This window comes from Eptesicus fuscus, chromosome 12 (assembly GCF_027574615.1).
Source record: "Eptesicus fuscus isolate TK198812 chromosome 12, DD_ASM_mEF_20220401, whole genome shotgun sequence".
NCBI classification, from domain to species: Eukaryota; Metazoa; Chordata; class Mammalia; order Chiroptera; family Vespertilionidae; genus Eptesicus; species Eptesicus fuscus.
The window spans coordinates 62,897,523-62,915,508 of NC_072484.1; the positions used below are offsets into that span (position 1 = coordinate 62,897,523).

Sequence of the window (17,986 nt, forward strand, 5' to 3'; positions counted from 1 at the left end):
GAAAAATTATTCAAAGCTGACTTTGGTCCTAAAAATGAATATTTGATGATTCAGTTTTCAGTTCATTCAAAAGAGCAAATTTTAACGACCACTATTAAAAGTGAATCCTATTATGATTATTTGAGAGCTTGTTAATTAAGTGAATTTAACCCTACTGGGGAAGGAGCAGCAGCCAAGTAGAAAATGTCCAAGATGAGAGGACCAGGCTGGGAGCCGCCCATGGGGAGCCTCCCAAAGCCACGGGGCTGCTGAAAGGGCTCACCCTGAACTGAAGTGACCTTGAGGGTTGAGGAAGAGACTGGCATGCTGCTCAGTCAACATCCCAACTAGGATGGCCCGGCTACTCAGGTGACTGAAGGAGCCTGGCCCCAGCAGGTCTCATCTCAGCATCTGCCAGTGCAGAACAGAGCAGGGTCCGAGGGGCAATGGCCCCTTCTAAGGCCCGGTCCCTTTTGTATGGACCCATCTGGGGGGAGGGGAGCGAGGGGGACAGCTCAACCCTGAATTGATGGCATTTTAACCTTGAAATGTCTGAAAAATCATTGATATATCTGAGTTGTCTTGGAAATAAATTGATTCCGTTTTACGGGGGCCTGATGCGGCGGGGGCCAGACATGGCGGGGATCTCCCTTTTCCGCGTCCTTCGAGGAAAGAGAGACGAACGAACCGGTTCTAAATGGAGGCGGCCAGGGATTGAGAAATAATAGAAATAAAGAAAACAAGATGCAAAAATAGATTCATGAAGCTGGGGCTGGGTGGGACGCCATCTTTCCTCTCTCATGGAGAGGCAGCATGACGACGACCCTGAGCCACCCAGCAGGTTTATCTTATATCCCAAAAATCCAGGAAGTAACACCAAAACTTAGGATCAAAGGAGCTTATTTGCATTCTTAACTAGGCCCCAGCATTACTGGATTTACATACCTAGACCCGCCCCTGCTGACACCTGGGCTGCTATGAAGTCAGAACTGATTAACATGTCCAGCCTCATTGGGGAAGCATGTTCCCAGGGCGTGACTCGGCCTAAGCCCTGAGTTCAGCTGATGAATAATTAAGGAAATGCCCAGGTGCCTCCCAGGCGGCCCTCTACACCGTTTTCTGCTGGAGGGGAAGCTAGAAAGAGAAATCAGTTATGGGGAAATATCAGTAAAGGGAGTTGCATGTTGTATACCCCTGAGTCTATAGATTATGAAATATCATCTGCTCTGTATCATTCATTTAATAAACGTCATCATGAAGAATTTCAGATGCATGGAATTGGAAATATTGAAAGCATTAAATATTTTAGGAAGCCTGGGTCCCTTCCTGGTGGTGTTATCGGTGAGGAGATCTCCTCGTCCCTCACCTGTTGCTGGGGGAAGTGGGTTTCTTGGGGTGCTGCTGGAATAAGAATTTCCGGAGGCCCCCATAGGAGGTTGGGGTATTGTCGAAAGCTTTATTTCTGTGGAATTACACCCCTGAGTTTCCAAGGTTCCATTTCCCTCTGTCCTGCCACAGAAGTGTATCTGTGACTTCAATAGGGCAAGAATTAACACTGCTGTCCAGTGTTTTCACGCCATGTTAGGGCACAGTCCAATTCAGCATCAGGCGAGCTTAGTTTGTGTTTCTCATTGGTCCATTGTGTGTGGGGTCCACATGGCTGTGGGCCACATGGGCGAATGCAAGGGAGCCAGAAGAAAGCCAAGAGCTCCTTTGTTTGGGGGATTATGTATCCCTAAATTTTCACAGACTTGCAGTGGCCCTGTCCCTCCTGGCCAATGATATCTGTTCCCACGTTTGACTGACAGGCACCTTCCCTATGTCACCCCGACTCACTGTGCATGTGTCCATCTCCCTAATGTCCAGTCCCCTCCCCCAGGAGTCTGCAGGGAATGGACCAGGGGTTCCCTGGGGAGTGCACAGTTGCAGCTTCCTGGTGAAGCTGCCCAAATGGCCATGCTTATCATGTCTGGCTCCCCGCTTTGCTCCTTTCCAATTATTAATAACCAATCCATCACAATGGTATCAGTAGGATCTACTTATTATAAATAATTTTTATAGGACTGAGACCTTGCAGGTTAGAGTTTGACAGAATGAAGGTGGCACCAATTATTGAAGTACAATTTCATCGTCTCCAGGACCTATCTATGACTGTGGGGTCATGGTTGGAGTGAGTGGAGGGCATAGAAAAGAAGAAATAGGAGTTCCAGAAAAGCTTTGCAATGTTCTGAAAGCCAATACGCTATGTGAATTCTCAGGGTGTATCTGGTACAGTCACACTCAGCAGGCAGTGTGTCCCACGTCCCGCATGGTTCAGGTTTCGGGCTCTGGAAGAGGGGCCACACGCAAATGAAAGAGACGAGACAAGAAATAATAATTTGGAAATATTGGGGGACCAGGCGGGAGCCCAACTCAAGAGGAAGGACTCCGCTTGGGCTCCGGCCTTGGCATCCTTTTATTCAATTTGGGATACACCTATAGCCCTTAGGCAGACAATTTCCAGTAACAGGCAGACTGTCTTATCAGTAAGGATTTACATGACTGTCTGGTGGGGAAATTGCTTCAGCTACCATTGTCTTGACTAAACAGTGGGTGCATAGCTCTGACCTTTGCCAGGGCTCAAGGGTCACCAGCCTTCCGGGATCCTAGTCCACACCTCTCTGCTAGTGAAGACAATAGCCGGTTTCCCACAAGGCAGGGTAATGACCACCACATTAATCCTTTCCTCAATGAGAAATAGTGACTTGGGAGATTTTTCCAGAGTAGGAAAAAGCATCGTCCATTTTACAGTGGAAATAAATGAGAAGGAGAAATAGCTCTGCAGAGACTGTTTTTTAGAGACAATTCTGCTGGGACAGAGTCTCTTGCAAGGACTCCTAGAATTGTTCTTTGTTGCAGGGCTGTGCACAGAGTGTTGGGTGATACTGAAATACAGAGCCCTTGCTGGTAATTACCTGTCTGACTTAATTTTGTGAGAAGTTGTGGCGCTGCCTGACTCTGTTGCATAAGTAACCCTGAGTAACCGCCAGGTTGTGGGCAGAAGGGTTCCCTCTGCTGTTCTGTTCTGGAGAGCTATAGTCCCTGATGCCCTTGACACGGCCTCTTGGCTGAGAAGAGCTCCTCATAACCCTAAACACAGTAATGCAGGAGGCAAACGTCTTTGGCTCCCAACTATATCCGTTTGTTAGAGCTGCCAGGACAAAGTACTACCGACTGGGGCTGAAGCGACAGAAATGTATTTTCTCAGTTCTGAAGGCTAGAAGTCCAAGATCAAGGTGTCCTCTGGTTTGGCTTCTCCTGAGGTCTCTCACCTTGTCTTGCAGATGACCCCTCCTCCTTTCTGTGACTGTGTCCACTTCTGTCTTCTTATAAGGACACCACCATTCATATAGAACTGGGTTCATCCATTATCCCTTTTTAAAAATTTATCTTTATTGTTGAAAGTATTACAGATATCCTCTCCCCCCCCATTACCCCCTTCACCTCACTCCTGCCTCTCCCCAGGCCTTCACCGAAATACTGTCTGTGTCCGTGGGTTATGTATTTGTGTATATAAGTTCTTTGGTTAATCTCTCTCCCCACCCCCTTCCCTCGGAGATTCATCAGCCTGTTGTCTCTTTAAAAGGCCTGTCTCCAGCCCTAACCGGTTTGGCTCAGTGGATAGAGCATCGGCCTGCAGACTCAAGGGTCCCAGGTTTGATTCTGGTCAAGGGCATGTACCTTGGTTACGGGCACATCCCCAGTGCGGGGGGTGTGCGGGAGGCAGCTGATTGATGTTTCTCTCTCATCAATGTTTCTGACTCTTTCTCCCTCTCCCTTCCTCTCTGTAAAAAATCAATAAAATATATATTTTAAAATAAATAAATAAATGAAAGGCCTATCTCTAGATAATGGTCACATAATGAGGTACCTGGGGTTTGGGCTCAACATATGAATTTGACAGAATGAAGGTGGCACATCTTGGCCCTGGACACTGATTTCGAAGTAACTGGGAAGCCAGAGAAGTAGGTAGAAAAAAAGGAAAAACTTTATTTAGACTTTGCTTTGTTCCAAAAAGGACATGAAGAGAGGGGATCCCAGATTAAAAAGGACATAAAGGGCAAGACACAGGAGACAAGGGAGCTGCGTGCCCACCAAGGCTTTCCCCTTGGAGGAGGAGTGTGCAGGCACAGTTAGGAAGTCTTTCCAGGCAGAGCACAGTACTCTGAGGGCTTCCCAAAGTTAACGTGGTTTCCTGCATTAAGGAGGCAATGTACAGACTGGGGGTGAAGAATAGTTTATGTTGCCATGGAGAATCATCACTGGAGCATGAGAAACCTGGATAATCTGTTAGAAAAAAAGCTGATTTCAATATTCAATGATTCACAGACATTTATTAAGCACCTGTTATGTGCCAGGCTGTATGCTGATCACTGGAGGCAACATTGGTGGGGAGCAAGTTTTGAGTAACATTAGTAAACACACAAGTACAAAGCACATGTGTATCCTATATAATAAAAGGCTAATATGCAAATCAACCGAACAGAGGAACGACAAGTAGCTATGACGCACACTGACCGCAAGGGGAAGATGCTCAATGCAGGAAGTGTCCCCTGGTGGTCAGTGCACTCCCACAGGGGGAGCACCGCTAAGCCAGAAGCTGGGCTCACAGCTGGTGAGCACAGCAGCAGTGGCGGGAGCCTCTCCCGCCTCCGCGGCAGGGCTAAAGACCCCTCAGGGGATGTCTGCCTACTGGGGAGCGGGCCTAAGCCAGCAGGCGGACATCCCCCAAGCGGTCCTGGACTTCGAGAAGGCACAGGCCAAGCTGAGGGGACTCCCCCCTCCCTGCCAGTGCACGAATGTCGTGCACCAGGCCTCTAGTTAACACTTACCAAAAACATTTTTTTACAGTTGAGGAAACTGAGGCAAAGAGGATGTTTGTAATTTGCTCGAATCCACACAAGGAAGAAATGAAGCCAATGTTTTAACTTAAGGAAATCTGGAGGGCTCCAAACTTCATACTGATAAAAACCACAAGATTCTGCCTTAAGATATTTGGGAGTTAGCCCTAACCGGTTTGGCTCAGTGGATAGAGCATTGGCCTGCGGGCTGAAAGGTCCAGGTTCGATTCCAGTCAAGGGCATGTACCTTGGTTGTGGGCACATCCCCAGTAGGAGGTGTGCAGGAGGCAGCTGATCCATGTTTCTCTCTCATGGATGTTTCTAACTCTCTATCCCTCTCCCTTCTTCTCTGTAAAAAAAAAAATCAATAAAATATATTTTTTAAAAGATATTTGGGAGTTAGACAAAGAAGTTATGAAGGCTTTCTCTCTAGATTTTTAGTTAGGCTGAGATCTGGAGCAAGAGTTTATCTAAAGATACAACTGAGCTTTCAGATTGATCCAGGTGGAAAGTAGGCGTGAGAGGAGAGCTGACCAGAAAGGGGAGCTGAAAAGAGGCCAAAGAGAAATTTCATGACTTCTAATTTTGCCTGGTAATCTCTAATGAAAAACTGCCATGAAAATCAACAACTGAATGTATTTAATTTTAAAATGCAGCATTGAGAGCACAGTCTTAATTAAATATTTTCAGAAGTCCAGCTTCCTATCTTGAAAATAATGAAAAAGGTGAACAAAAATGATGGTGTAGACTAGCATGCCCCTAGTTGCCCCAAACTGGCCTATAGTTGGAGCTGAGGCAATTCTGGAGCTGTGGGACTAGAATACTGGGCCAGGCTAAGGTAGAGACTAAAGCCCTACCCAGCTCTGGATCCCTAACTCCTCCTTGTTCTTTTTGTCTCATACCATACACCTACAGCTGCTCTACAATAAGTATTGTGAAACTTTATTTAACATACAGTGCTCATGGACAAAAGCTAAAAACATTTAATCCCATCATTAGGTTAATTGGGTAAAAGGTATCCCATCAAGTTTCCTGTACAAACTCCCATTGTTCTCTAGGCTCTCCGACATGGCACTGCAGAATAATTTTATGTGGGTCAGCATCTTTTAGAAAGCAGTAGTAGGCACGGCAGCTTATGAAATGAAACTCCTGGACACCGCGGAGTCCCTCTCTTGGGAAATGCTTTTTGTTTATTTATGTTTAGGCGGCACCGGGGTTCAGCAGCGTTCAAGGGTCCAAGGTGGGAAAGGTCATTCCTCATTACCGAGAGGGGCCAGTCACACAGTTAGGGCTCTACATCGGAGTTCTGAGCTCAGACAGTTATAAAAATCCGGACACTGTCATCGTGGTGTTTGGTTTTGAGCTGGGGTGAAAGCTTCTCGTTTGCATCCAAGCTTTCGGGAACACAGGAGCTTTGTGCTCTCTGCCGCGAGCGAGGAGGACTAGCGCCGCGGCCGACCGAGCAGGCGGAGATCATCATCGGGCACCCAGTGGTCTTCCGCTCAGAGCGACCCGCTAGCAGCTGAAGAAAGTTCCTTTAGGATGTGACCGCCCCTCGGCCACGCGTGCGCGGGCCGCCGGGCTGGGCGAGAGGGTCCGGGGCGCCCCCGGGTGGGATGGATAGCACCTCCGTGCTGGGCTGAGTCGTAGCCTCAGCCGCGCATGTCCACCCAGATGGAAGCCTGCCCCGGACCCGGCCGCGGTCAGGCTCAAAGGCTTCTACCCCAGGCCCACCGTCCCCAGCACCCCCCCTTCTCCCGCCCAACCCCAGTGATGACCAGAGTGCCAGTCCAGGATCCATCTAGAGGGGGCGGGGCTTGGCGGAGAGAGGCGGGACCGGGGGAACGGAAAGCAGGATGCGCGGCGAGGAGGGGCGGGGCTCGGCGGAGAGGGGCGGGGCTCGGCGAGGAGGGGCGGGGCTCTGGTGAAATGTGAAGCGGCACTCAGCCCTGGGCGGGGCGGGGCTCGGCGGAGGGAGGCGTGGCTCGGTGGTGAGGGGCGTGGCTATAAGAGGAGGGGCGGGGCTCTGGTGAAATGTGAAGCGGCACTCAGCCCTGGGCGGGGCGGGGCTCGGCGGAGGTGGGCGGGCTCGAGGCAGGGTCTCGGGGCGGGGCTGGGGAGGGCTAAGCGCGAAGCAAGGCTGAGAGCCGTGAGGGGCGGGGCTCGGCGGGGGGCAGGGCTCGGGGCGGGGCTTGGGACGCGCGGCGCGGCTTCCCCCCCCCGCCCCGGTCCGCTCCTCGCCCTTCCCGCGGCACCGTAAGTGGGGCTCGCGAAGGCCGAGGCGCGAGTGGCGGGAGTAAGAAGAGGGAGTGCGGAGCCTGGTTCTGGAGCGGTGGGAGCCGGTGGGGGACCGGCCTGGAGGGCTGGAGGTGGCGGGGCCCCGCGAGGACGCGATGAAGCCAAACCTCGAGGACCAGGCGGCGTCCGCCGAGGGCCCCTGGGAAGAGTGCTTCGAATTGGCCGTGCAGCTGGCGCTGCGGGCGGGACAGGTGAGCGCTGCGGCCCCCCTCCTGCGCCCTGGCGGAGTCCGCGTGAGCGCAGCCCCGCGGGCCGGGCGGCACGCTTCCCGCATCACACCCACTCGGCACTTAGGAAAGTCCGATCAGAAGTAAAGTCAGACCCACGGGGCTCCTCTGGGGCTTGCGGGAGCTGGGCCTGGGACCACGTGCGGCCGCGGGGCTGGGCTGGGCTGGGCTGGGGAAGGTCCCGCGCAGCTGGGCCGTGTGCGGTGGGCGTCTGGTGACGGCTGACCGAGGCGTGATAAGTGAAAGAAGTCTTTGTGCTCGTTTCCTGCATAGACCTTCCCTTTACCGTCTCCACCCCAGGAGCCGGGAGGTGAGCACCTCTTTTTCCCCCGTGGTGGTGGCAAGCACCCCTTAAAGCCTGCCGCACAGGGCCCCTCTCCTTTGGCCGTTGATGGCTAACTGTAGGTGACTTGACCTTTGGGTAGGAGACAGCAAGTTACAATATACCGACTATGCAAATCAGTCCAGGGCTTTAGATGTTTCTCCCAGGCCTGAATGTCACAGCTGTTGGTGTTGAAAGACCTTTGAATTGATCCGGGAGGCCAGGACATGGGTGTGGTTTCCCCCAGGTTTCAACCCCAGCTACGTGGAGACCTGGCAGGCTTGGCTGTTTGTCTTTCCTCAAGCATCCTAAATGCAGACTGACTCCGGCCCACGGCCTCAGAGTGGTTCCACTCAGGGATTGGAGAAACATCGATAACCGACCCGCAGGATGAAAACCGAGCAGCAGAGCGTAAACCCCAGACCAGAGTTTGAAAACGCAGCCCCTCTCTTGTCTCACTTTCATTTGTGTGTGTTCTGTTCCCCACATCTCCCTCAGTGTCTTCAGTGCCTGATCGGGGCACGGTTCCTACGGCAGGGTGAATCAGTGGGTACTGGTTCTCCGAGGACTGTCAGGCAGGGCTTAGATTGGGTGGGAAGATGGCTTACTGCTATTTTGCGTGTTAAGGTAGGTACTTGTGCTCTGGTGATCTGGAGGGTGAAGATGAACAGGAGAGGAAGCTGTGAGAGGAGAGAGACTTGGTATCCAGACAGCGTTTTCTTTTTCAGGTCTACCAGTCTGAAAAAGTTTTTCCCACAGTGTTAAAATGCTCTATGAGTCTTCCCTCAGGGTTCAGATCGGGCTGTTTTCAGTCCTGAGTCGTCCTGTGTACAGTGGATAGTGCTTTACCTGGATATGAATCCTCTGATCCCCTTTAAAAGTTAATCTTCACATTTAGTATTGGAGGGCCCTCCCTCTGTGGTTTTAAAGACCCAAGACTCGGTCGGGAAGGAATGCGTGGCTTAAAGGAGTGTTGAGAGGCTGTCCTTGGGCTCCATCACCTTCCCCTCCTGCACCAAAAGGAGACCCCAAACCTTAGGAGCTAGAATGATGAAGCTCCTGGGGATATTCTTCCTGGAAAGCACAGCCACTGTATTTGGGGGGGGGGGGACTGCTCTCCTGCCCCTCCCCCCTCCCTCCAGGCCCCCTCCCTTCCTTTTCAGAGCGACTGTCACCAGGATATTTAGTAACTTTTACATTCCACCATAAAACTTTCCTTCCTTGAGGCTTTGAGGAAAAGCCAGCTTAGGAGTCAGGCACTACTGTGTAAATCCTGGTGAGTTGTTACGGGTTTCTGTGGCTTTTTTCAAACTTAGATCCTTGAAGTTACAGAGGGGTTTAAAACAATTTAACAAATGCTTATGTAGAACTTGCAATACGGCAGGCACCATTCTAAGAGCCTTACAAATTTTAACTTATTTAGAAGATATCTATGTGTTTGCAACAGCAAAAAAAAAATTTTAAGAGGGGGAAGGGTGAAATAAAGATTCTGCCATTAGGAGTCTTGTCAGGGAGCCCAGGACTCCGGGCTCCCTCTTGAGCATTATGCTGACGCTTCCTGCCTGCCCGGCCGTGAGGAGGATGGCCGAATGGTCTGTGGCTGGGACAAAAGCCACACAAGGTCGTTGCAACCTGTGCAAAGAGGGGCAAGTTGTCTAATAGTGTTCTCAGTAATGGGGTGCGGATTGGGAAAATGTGGCCGTTAGCCAGACAGGCCAGAGAGGAATGAAAAGGTAGTTAGTGGTGATCCTTTTGGAGTCCTTCTTAACTAATGCAGCGTTTGGCACATTTTCTGTGGCCTTGTGGCCCAGAATGCCCACCCGTCACCGGTACCCAGTGTTCTGCTATTATATTGAGTTTGCTACCCTCAGCTGCTCCTGAGACAGTTATGTGTTCTGAATTCCCGAGTCTGGGTTCTCTTTGCTGAAAGGTAAAACAAGAGGGAGGGGGCCTCCCAAGAGATAAATATCGCCCTAACCGGTTTGGCTCAGTGAATAAAGTGTCAGCCTGCGGACTGAAAGGTCCCAGGTTCGATTCCGGTCAAGGGCATGTACCTTGGTTACGGGCACATACCCAGTAGGGAGTGTGCAGGAGGCAGCTGATTGATGTTTCTCTCTCATCAATGTTTCTAACTCTATTCCCTCTCCCTTCCTCTCTGTAAAAAATCAATAAAATATATATATTTTTTAAAAAGATAAATATCACTGCCCTTGATCTTTCAGACATGGGTTCGGGTCAGGGCAGCACTAGACACTTTGCTCCCCGTTTCTGAGAGTCTCCACAAACGCAGCCTGTGTGGCCTCCCTGGCCCAGAGTGCCACCTCAGCACGAAGGCCTCCCCATTCTCCCCCCTTCTCCTTGACTCTCCACCACCCCAGCCTGCAGTCCCTCTAAAACTCATCCCTTCCCCTGCAGGCCCAGCCACCCACACCACTCAGGAGCCCCTGCCTAGTTGTTGGGCTTGGGAAACCCCATCACCACCACAAATGCATATAGCAGCATTCATGGGAATGGATGTCTGTCATATTTTTTGTGACAGGTGAACCAAAGTATCATACGAAACTATGCTTTTTTAAAAATAGATTTTTATTGATTTCAGAGAGGAAGGAAGAGGGAGAGATAGAAACATCAATGATGAGAGAGACTCATTGATCGGCTGCCTCCCGCAAGCCCCCCACTCGGGATTGAGCCCACAACCCGGGTATGTGCCCTTGACCAGAATCGAACCTGGGACCTTTAAGTTCACAGGTCGACGCTCTATCCACTGAGCCAAACCGGCCAGGGCAAAACTATGCTTTTTAAATTGTCCTGCAAGGGTAGATGCAGGTTTTGTTGGGCATATCGAGCTTAAACAAATTAGGGGCCCTCTTTACAAAAAAATATAAAAATTAGATATAAAAATTACTTAGAATAAGAAAAATCAACAGTATAAATTTTAAGATGCTAGCAATATAACAAAATACATAAAAATAAATCTTTAACTACTTCTCAATCTTCTATAATACTTTTTTTTTGGCTTTATACTCTGCATCTTCAAATGACAATGATTTGGGGATATTTTCTCTGGAGAGAATAGAAAGATAAATTTAGGCTTTCTTAGAGCATGGATGATTGAAATTTATTTAGGCTTCAAACTTGTTACTGGTAAGGTCATATAAATTTTTAGGATTGCCATCAAATTTGAGAATCCTGTCACTTTTCTTTTATATATTAGTTGTAAGGTGTGAGAGAATTTTCCATAGACCAGCATCTGGCTCCACAGTGTTGAAGCCTTGTTTCTTTCCGTGATCCCTGGTGCCAGCTGCCACTGTCCATGCTCACACACTCCTCTGGCCCTGCCCTCCATGTCACCATGCCCGGTCAGCTGGTGTGGTAGGCAGTGGAAGCATTTCTGGAAGCCATTCCTACACAGGATGACTAACAATAACTTACAGACAGATGTGACTACAGATATATCCATCAAACCCAAAGTAAACCCATCTCTACTCAACTTCCGTTTAGCCAAAAAAGCTAATGCCCCACTCCAGTGCCACCGGGTAGGAAATAGGATGGCGGGGAGGTCATAGTGGAAGGAGCAGTTAGATCTGCAATTAGGGGAGCTGAGTGTTGCAAACTTAAAAGAGGTCCTTCTGTGCGGCCCTGTCAGCCCACTTTGCTATGGTCCCTAGCAAAGCCTCCCTGCCATTAGCTTCCCAGTGAATTCATCTCTGAGTACCGGTAAGAACATCCCAGGAAAAGGCAGAAAGCGAAAACCCAGCCCTCTACCCTCAGAACTTCAGACCGCGCCGCTCTAGTGGCCTCACACACCCATGCAGGTTACCCTCCCCAGGGCCCAGGCTTGAGAAGTGAGGCCTGTTGTCCCAACAGCCCCTGGGTGGACCAGGCCTTTGTTCGGCCAGATCAAACTAGTCTGCCTTTTCTAAATACATTGCATCTTCATGCCCTTCTTGCCTATGTTTATTGAAAACCATCCTGTCCCTCCAGGGCTGGGTTACTGTGCCCCTTCCTTCCTGGACCTTCCGGGGTGACTTCCTTCTCTGTCCTGTGCTTCTCCCCCATCCTGCTGACCCTGGGTCCCTGGGCCGCTCTTCCCACCGTGGGCTCGGAATGCTCAGCTCCCCAGAGCAGAGAGCGCACGTTGTGGACTCTGACCCAGTATCATCTCTTTGTCTGGCTTGCTTTTGACAACAAAGTATTGTTTTGACTTGTGATTTTAATTGTTATCAGTTATTCACACAGGGAGTTTTATAAGTGAAATACTACTAAAAGGACTGTCATGAAAAACAGCAATGTCCTGGCCCATGTCATCCTTTATACTTTTCCCCAGAGATCACTATGTTCAGTTTTCTGAGTTACACCCATTTTGTAAATAATAGGATTCTGCCACTCATTTAGATGCTAGATTACGCTGTGTGGCTGAGTTATCTGTGTGGTTCCATTGGTATGCATATCACATTCTTCTTTTTTTTTTTTTAAATCCTCACCCAAGGATATTTTTTCCATTGACTTTTAGAGAGTGGGAGGGAGAGACAGAGAGAAACATCGATGCGAGAGTGACACATTGATTGGTTGCCTCCCACATGCCCCTGACCAGGGCCCATGCCCCAGACCAGGGCCAGGAGCCTGCAACTGAGGTACGTGCCCTTGACCGGAATCGAACCTGGGACCCATCAGTCCACAGGCCGACTCTCTATCCACAGAGCCAAACCGGCTAGGGCTCCAGATCACATTCTGATGACCATGCAATTGTAATGCAAGGTTGAATCAGGCAGTATAGCTATATTACATGTCTTTTATTTCTTATACACCCTGTATTTTCTTTTTTTTCAATCTTCACCTGAGGATATGTTTTTATTGGATTTATTTATTTATTTATTTTTTATTTATTTATTTTGAGAGAGAGAGAAACATTGATGTGAGAGAGAAACCTGAAACCTGGATAGTGCCCTGACTGAGAATCGAACCCAAGACCTTTTGGTGCATGGGACGATGATCCAACCAATTGAGCAACCCGGCCACAGCACAGCCTGCATTTTTCTTAAAGTTAAAAATAAAGTGGTTTTTTTGTTGTTGTTCTGTTTTGTTTTATTTTTTTGCTTAGTTTTCTCTGTACCCATTGATAGTCATCTTCCGACTTCCCAACAGTATTTTTAATTATCTGTGTCAAAGTCATCAGGTTGGTGGCTGCAGAGAAGTGGTCCTCACACTTTCCTTTGTATGTGAAGCGCCTGGAAGGCTTTTCAGGGCAAGCTGAGTCCCACCCCTGGTTTCTGATTCCTAAAGTCTGGAGTAAATTAGCATTTCCATCAAATTCCCAGCTGGTACTGATACTGCCGATCTAGAAACCAGCCCTTTGTCTAGCCAGATCAGACTACTCTGTGTTTTCCAGACACTGATAGCTCAGTTGGAGCGTTGTCACATGCACCAAAAGGTCACAGGTTCAATTCCCTGTCAGGGCACATACCCAGGTTGCAGGTTCGATCCCTGGTTGGGGTGCATACGGGAGGCAACCGATCCATGTTTCTCCTCACATCGATGTTTCTTTCTTCCTTCTCTCTGTCCCCCTCTCCCTTTCTCTCTCTCAAATAAAAACATATCCTCGGGTGAGGATTAAAAAACACACACTTTGATAACCACTGCTGTATACTATTTTGTTATGTGAATGTATGATAATTTACTCTTTCAACTCTTTTTAAAAATATATTCTTACTGATTTCAGAGATGAAGGGAGAAGGAGAGAGAGATAGAAACATCAATGATGAGAGAGAATCATCCATCGGCTGCCTCCTGCACACCCCCTACAGGGATGAAGCCTACAACCTGGGCATGTGCCCTGACAGGGCATCAAACTGGTGACCATTCGGTGCACAGGAGGATGCTCAACCAACTGAGCCACTCTGGCCAGGGCTTATTGTGGTGTTAATTTGCATGTCCCATGTGACTAATGAACTTAAGTATCTTTTGTGTGTTCATTGGCCTCCTGTATATTCTGTTTTTAACTTGGTGAGATTAAATGATGGTTAGAGATTTATTTGCTCAACAAATATTTGAAGGGTAACTCTGGAAAGAACTTTAGCCTTTACTCTGAGTGTGATGAGAGGTTTTGGTCAGAGTCCTGTGTGGGGCCCACCCTGGGCTGCATGGGGCCCCAGGACATGGAGGGACCAGAATCGGATATCTGAAAGGAAGCTGTTAAAATAGTCAGGTGAGAAATGAGGGTGGGTTTGACTGGGATGTAGTGAAGGAGGTGGTAAAAACAGATGTATTCCGCATGCTGAGGTTCAAGTTTGCTGTTGGATTCGAATTAGGGTGTGAGAGAGGAGGCAGGGATGCCTTCAGGGTTCAGGCCTGCAAAACTGGTTGAATGGATTTGCTGCTTCCTGAGATGGCGAAACTGCAGGAGGAACAGGATTGGAGGTGGAAGTCCGGTGCTGCGTTTCCAGCATGCTTCACTGGAATTGGCCGTGGGTTATTCTAAGTGGTGTTGAGTTTGGAACCAGAGTTCAGGGGAGAAGTTCAGGGTGGAGACTCCAATTTGAGAGCCATTGGCCTTGGATGATATGAAGGCCAGACCCAGGACAGGGAGAGAGCGGGCTTGTCCACCCCTGAGCTCTGCCATGGGATGGTCCCCAAGTCAAGCTCCTGGTTTTTCCTCTAGGACCGTGGTCGGCAAACTGCGGCTCGCGAGCCACATGCGGCTGGCTCTTTGGCCCCTTGAGTGTGGCTCTTCCACAAAATACCACGGCCTGGGCGAGTCTATTTTGAAGAAGAAGTTTAAGTTTAAAAAATTTGGCTCTCAAAAGAAATTTCAGTCGTTGTACTGTTGATATTTGGCTCTGTTGACTAATGAGTTTGCCGACCACTGCCCTAGGAGATTCTCAAATGTCAGTATGTGGAGGTCTTGGGTTGCCCATTGCTTCAGAAGCGCCTGCCCACTTGAGGAAGACAGTTGAGGGGTGATGATTTCACCATTTCCCTGCCTTTAGTCCCCTGTCTCACTGTGTCCCCACACTGTGCTCCGTGCCCCAAGTCCAGGCCTCCAGTTTCCGCTTAGCTCCGAAGGGTGGGGGTCAGCCTGCACTGACAGTTGTAAAACTTTCGCCAACATTTAAAACCTCAGCCGAGACAGAGTCCCCGTGGGGCAGCAACTGGCAGGCGCAGCGTAGCAGCTGCTCCTTTTGGGGTCCAAGTGTCCAAGGCCCACTGGTCCCTGACCCTGTTGCAAGGCCAACTGCCATTTTCCTGATACACGATTGTAAGGAAAGGGGCATGTTTCTTATGCCCATTTTGCTAGTAAAAGTTGTTTGCGCCCTAGCCAGTGTGGCTCAGTGGATAGAGCGTCCGCCCGCAGACTGAAGGGTCCCAGGTTCAATTCCGGTCAAGGGCACATGCCCGGATTGCGGGCTCAATCCCCAGTGTGGGGCGTGCAGGAGGTAGCTGATTAATGATTCTCTCATCATTGATGTTTCTATCTCTTTCTCCCTCTCCCTTCCTCTCTGAAATAAAAAATATATATTTATATTTTTTAAAAAGTTGTTCGAGAAAAATGAGGAGCACTTTTTTTCCAGAGGCATTTGTACCTCAGCCCTTCCATCAGCCCAACCCTTGGTGCAGGAGTGAGTGAGTGAAATCCCACCTGCGTCTCACTCAAGGCTAGAAGAAAAGGCTGGTGTCACCCTCACATGGAAGTGAGTGGGCCTGTGTGGGTACTTAATCGCTAGCCCAAATGAGGCACAGTAGTGGAATGTTCTGTCTTTGGGGTTGCGGGGAGAGTAGCCAGAGAATGGAAACGCCGCTAGTGGATTCCAGGCCCCACCTACCCCCAGCCCTAGGAGTGGGGTCTGGGTAGGCGAGCTCAGGTCCCAAGAAGCTGAGGTTTGGAGAGAGAAAAGTAAGTTTTGAGTTCAGGCTCCTCCTTGTCTCTTGGCCTCATGGGGCCAGAATCTAAGGCTGGCCTGGCTTACATCTTTCTCCCAAGGAGATAAGGGAAGAATTCAGCCCAGGGGCAATGTCATGTCCACTGTAGCTAAGCCAGTCTCAGAACCATGCGTCCACTGTCCCTTGGCCACGTGGGTGGTGTATTCAGCACCCCAGTCCTCCTCTGAACTAGCCCTGCTGGGCACCCAGCCACCTCCCATGCCAAATCCAGGGGACCCTCTTCACCCACATGAAATTCAGGCTTTAGTGACTGAAGGACATATTTTATATAGTAAACATTAACAGAATGTTATTTGGACGGAGAGACCCAGGGCAGGAGGTCTGTGAAGTGCATGCATAGTTAGTGAGTAGCTGAAAAACATTAATGAAAAACAGCATGCACTAACTTATTGCTGGCAGAATGAGAATGTTTAAACTCTCGAAGACTGAGAGAAAACGGGCATGGGAAAGGGCTTTCAGCAGGTAACTCACCTGGCACCCTTACAGGCCAGTCCCCTGTGGATGCAACTGTGGCTAAAGGACAGGGCTGTTTGAGTCTACCAGTTAATTTGAAAAATACAGCATTCTATCACTGCCTTTCTCTCATGTAGAAACATTTATGAATTAAAATTTTCTTAACCTAGTATTTTAGCATCTCATTTGAGATTTGCACATTGTGTATATGGTAGGATTTGTTATGTTGGGTTTTTTTTGTCACAAGTCATTAAATTTTGTCAAGCTCTAGCCCGTTTGGCTCAGTGGATAGAGCGTCGGACTGTGGACTGAAGGGTCCCAGGTTCGATTCTGGTCAAGGGCACATGCCCAGGTTGTGGGCTTGATCCCCAGTGGGGGTCGTGCAGAGGGGCAGCCGATCAATGATTCTCTCTCATCGTTGATGTTTCTAGCTCTCCCTTCCTCTCTGAAATCAATACAAATATATTTTTAAAAAGTTTTTGTCAAACACATGTTCTCACAAATAACTAGAGTGGTGACAGTCCAAGTTTATATAAAAATTATTTTGTGTACCAAGACCATTATATTCACGTCCTCATTTAATTCTTATAACAGTCCAATTTCTTAGATACCACTGTTATTACAGATGTGGAAACTAAGGCTCTGAGAAGCTCAGTGATTCCCCCAATGTCTCCCAAGTGGAGTTTAAATTCAGATCTGTCTGATGCTAAAGTGAATCGGTGGAAATAAGAATTACATTCAGCCAAGACCGGTTTGGCTCAGTGGATAGAGCGTCGGCCTGCGGACTCAAGGGTCCCAGGTTCGATTCCGGTCAAGGGCATGTACCTTGGTTGCGGGCACATCCCCTGTAGGGGGTGTGCAAGAGGCAGCTGATCAATGTTTCTCTCTCATCAATGTTTCTAACTCTCTATCCCTCTCTCTTCCTCTCTGTGGAAAATCAATGGAATATATTGGAAAAAAAAAAGAATTACATTCAGACGGAAATTTTTCATGTGCATTTTCTTCATTAAGAACTGCAGAGTTTCCAAGTTTTAAAATGTTTATTTTTATTATTTTTAAACTTAGCAGTCTAACTCTAGAGCCTTAGCCATTCTGCCATTTCTTTTTTAAAGTTTTTATTCAATTTTCTTAAACTTATAAAAAAACAAACAGTTCACCCATTTCTCCCACCCCCTTCAACCCTCTGCCTCTTAGAACCACCACTCTGTTCTCTGTATCTGTAAGCTTGGGGTTATATATATTACAGTTTCTTTGCTCATTCATCCATCAATGAACACAGGTCGCTTCGATATCTTGGCTATGTATATAATGCTACAGTGAAAATGGGGGCAGAGATCTTTTCGATTAGAGTTTTTGTTTTCTTCAGAAGTGGAATTGCTGGATCATATGATAATTCTATTTTTAATTTTTTGAGGAGCCTCTGTACTGTTTTCCATAGTGCTTTCACCAAATTTACATTCTCACCAACAGTACACAAGAGTTTCTTTTCTCTCCACACCCTCGCCAACACTGATTTCTTTTCTTTTTTTTATTTTTATGATAGCCATTCTAACAGGTTTGAGGTAATATCTCATTGTAGTTTTGATTTGCATTTTCTTGATAATTAGTGATGTTGAGCACTTTTTCATATACCTGTTTGCAATCTGTATGTCTTTGGAAAATGTATATTCATATCTTCTCCCATTTATTAATTGGGTTGTTTGTTTCTTTGTTATTGAGTTGTATGAGTTACTATATGTTTTGAATATTAGTCTCTTATCAGATATATGACTTGCAATTATTTTCTCCCATTTAATAGGTTGCCTTTTCATTTTGTTGATGGTTTCCTTTGCTGTGCAGAAGCTTTAGTTTAAGGAAGTCCCACTTATTGATTTTTTGCTTTTGTTGCT

The 17,986-nt window shown here is 48.2% G+C and overlaps 1 protein-coding gene across 1 annotated transcript in view; it reads left to right on the forward strand.

The window, feature by feature from the left end:
- Positions 1 to 7,041: 7,041 nt before the first annotated feature.
- Positions 7,042 to 17,986, forward strand: part of IMPA2 (inositol monophosphatase 2) — a 39,125-nt gene continuing 28,180 nt past the window's right edge. Inside the window, exon 1 of the mRNA XM_008159714.3 lies at positions 7,042 to 7,348. Coding sequence (XP_008157936.1) covers positions 7,253 to 7,348 — 96 coding nt within the window. The 5' untranslated portion in view covers positions 7,042 to 7,252. The remainder of the gene's footprint in view (positions 7,349 to 17,986) is intronic.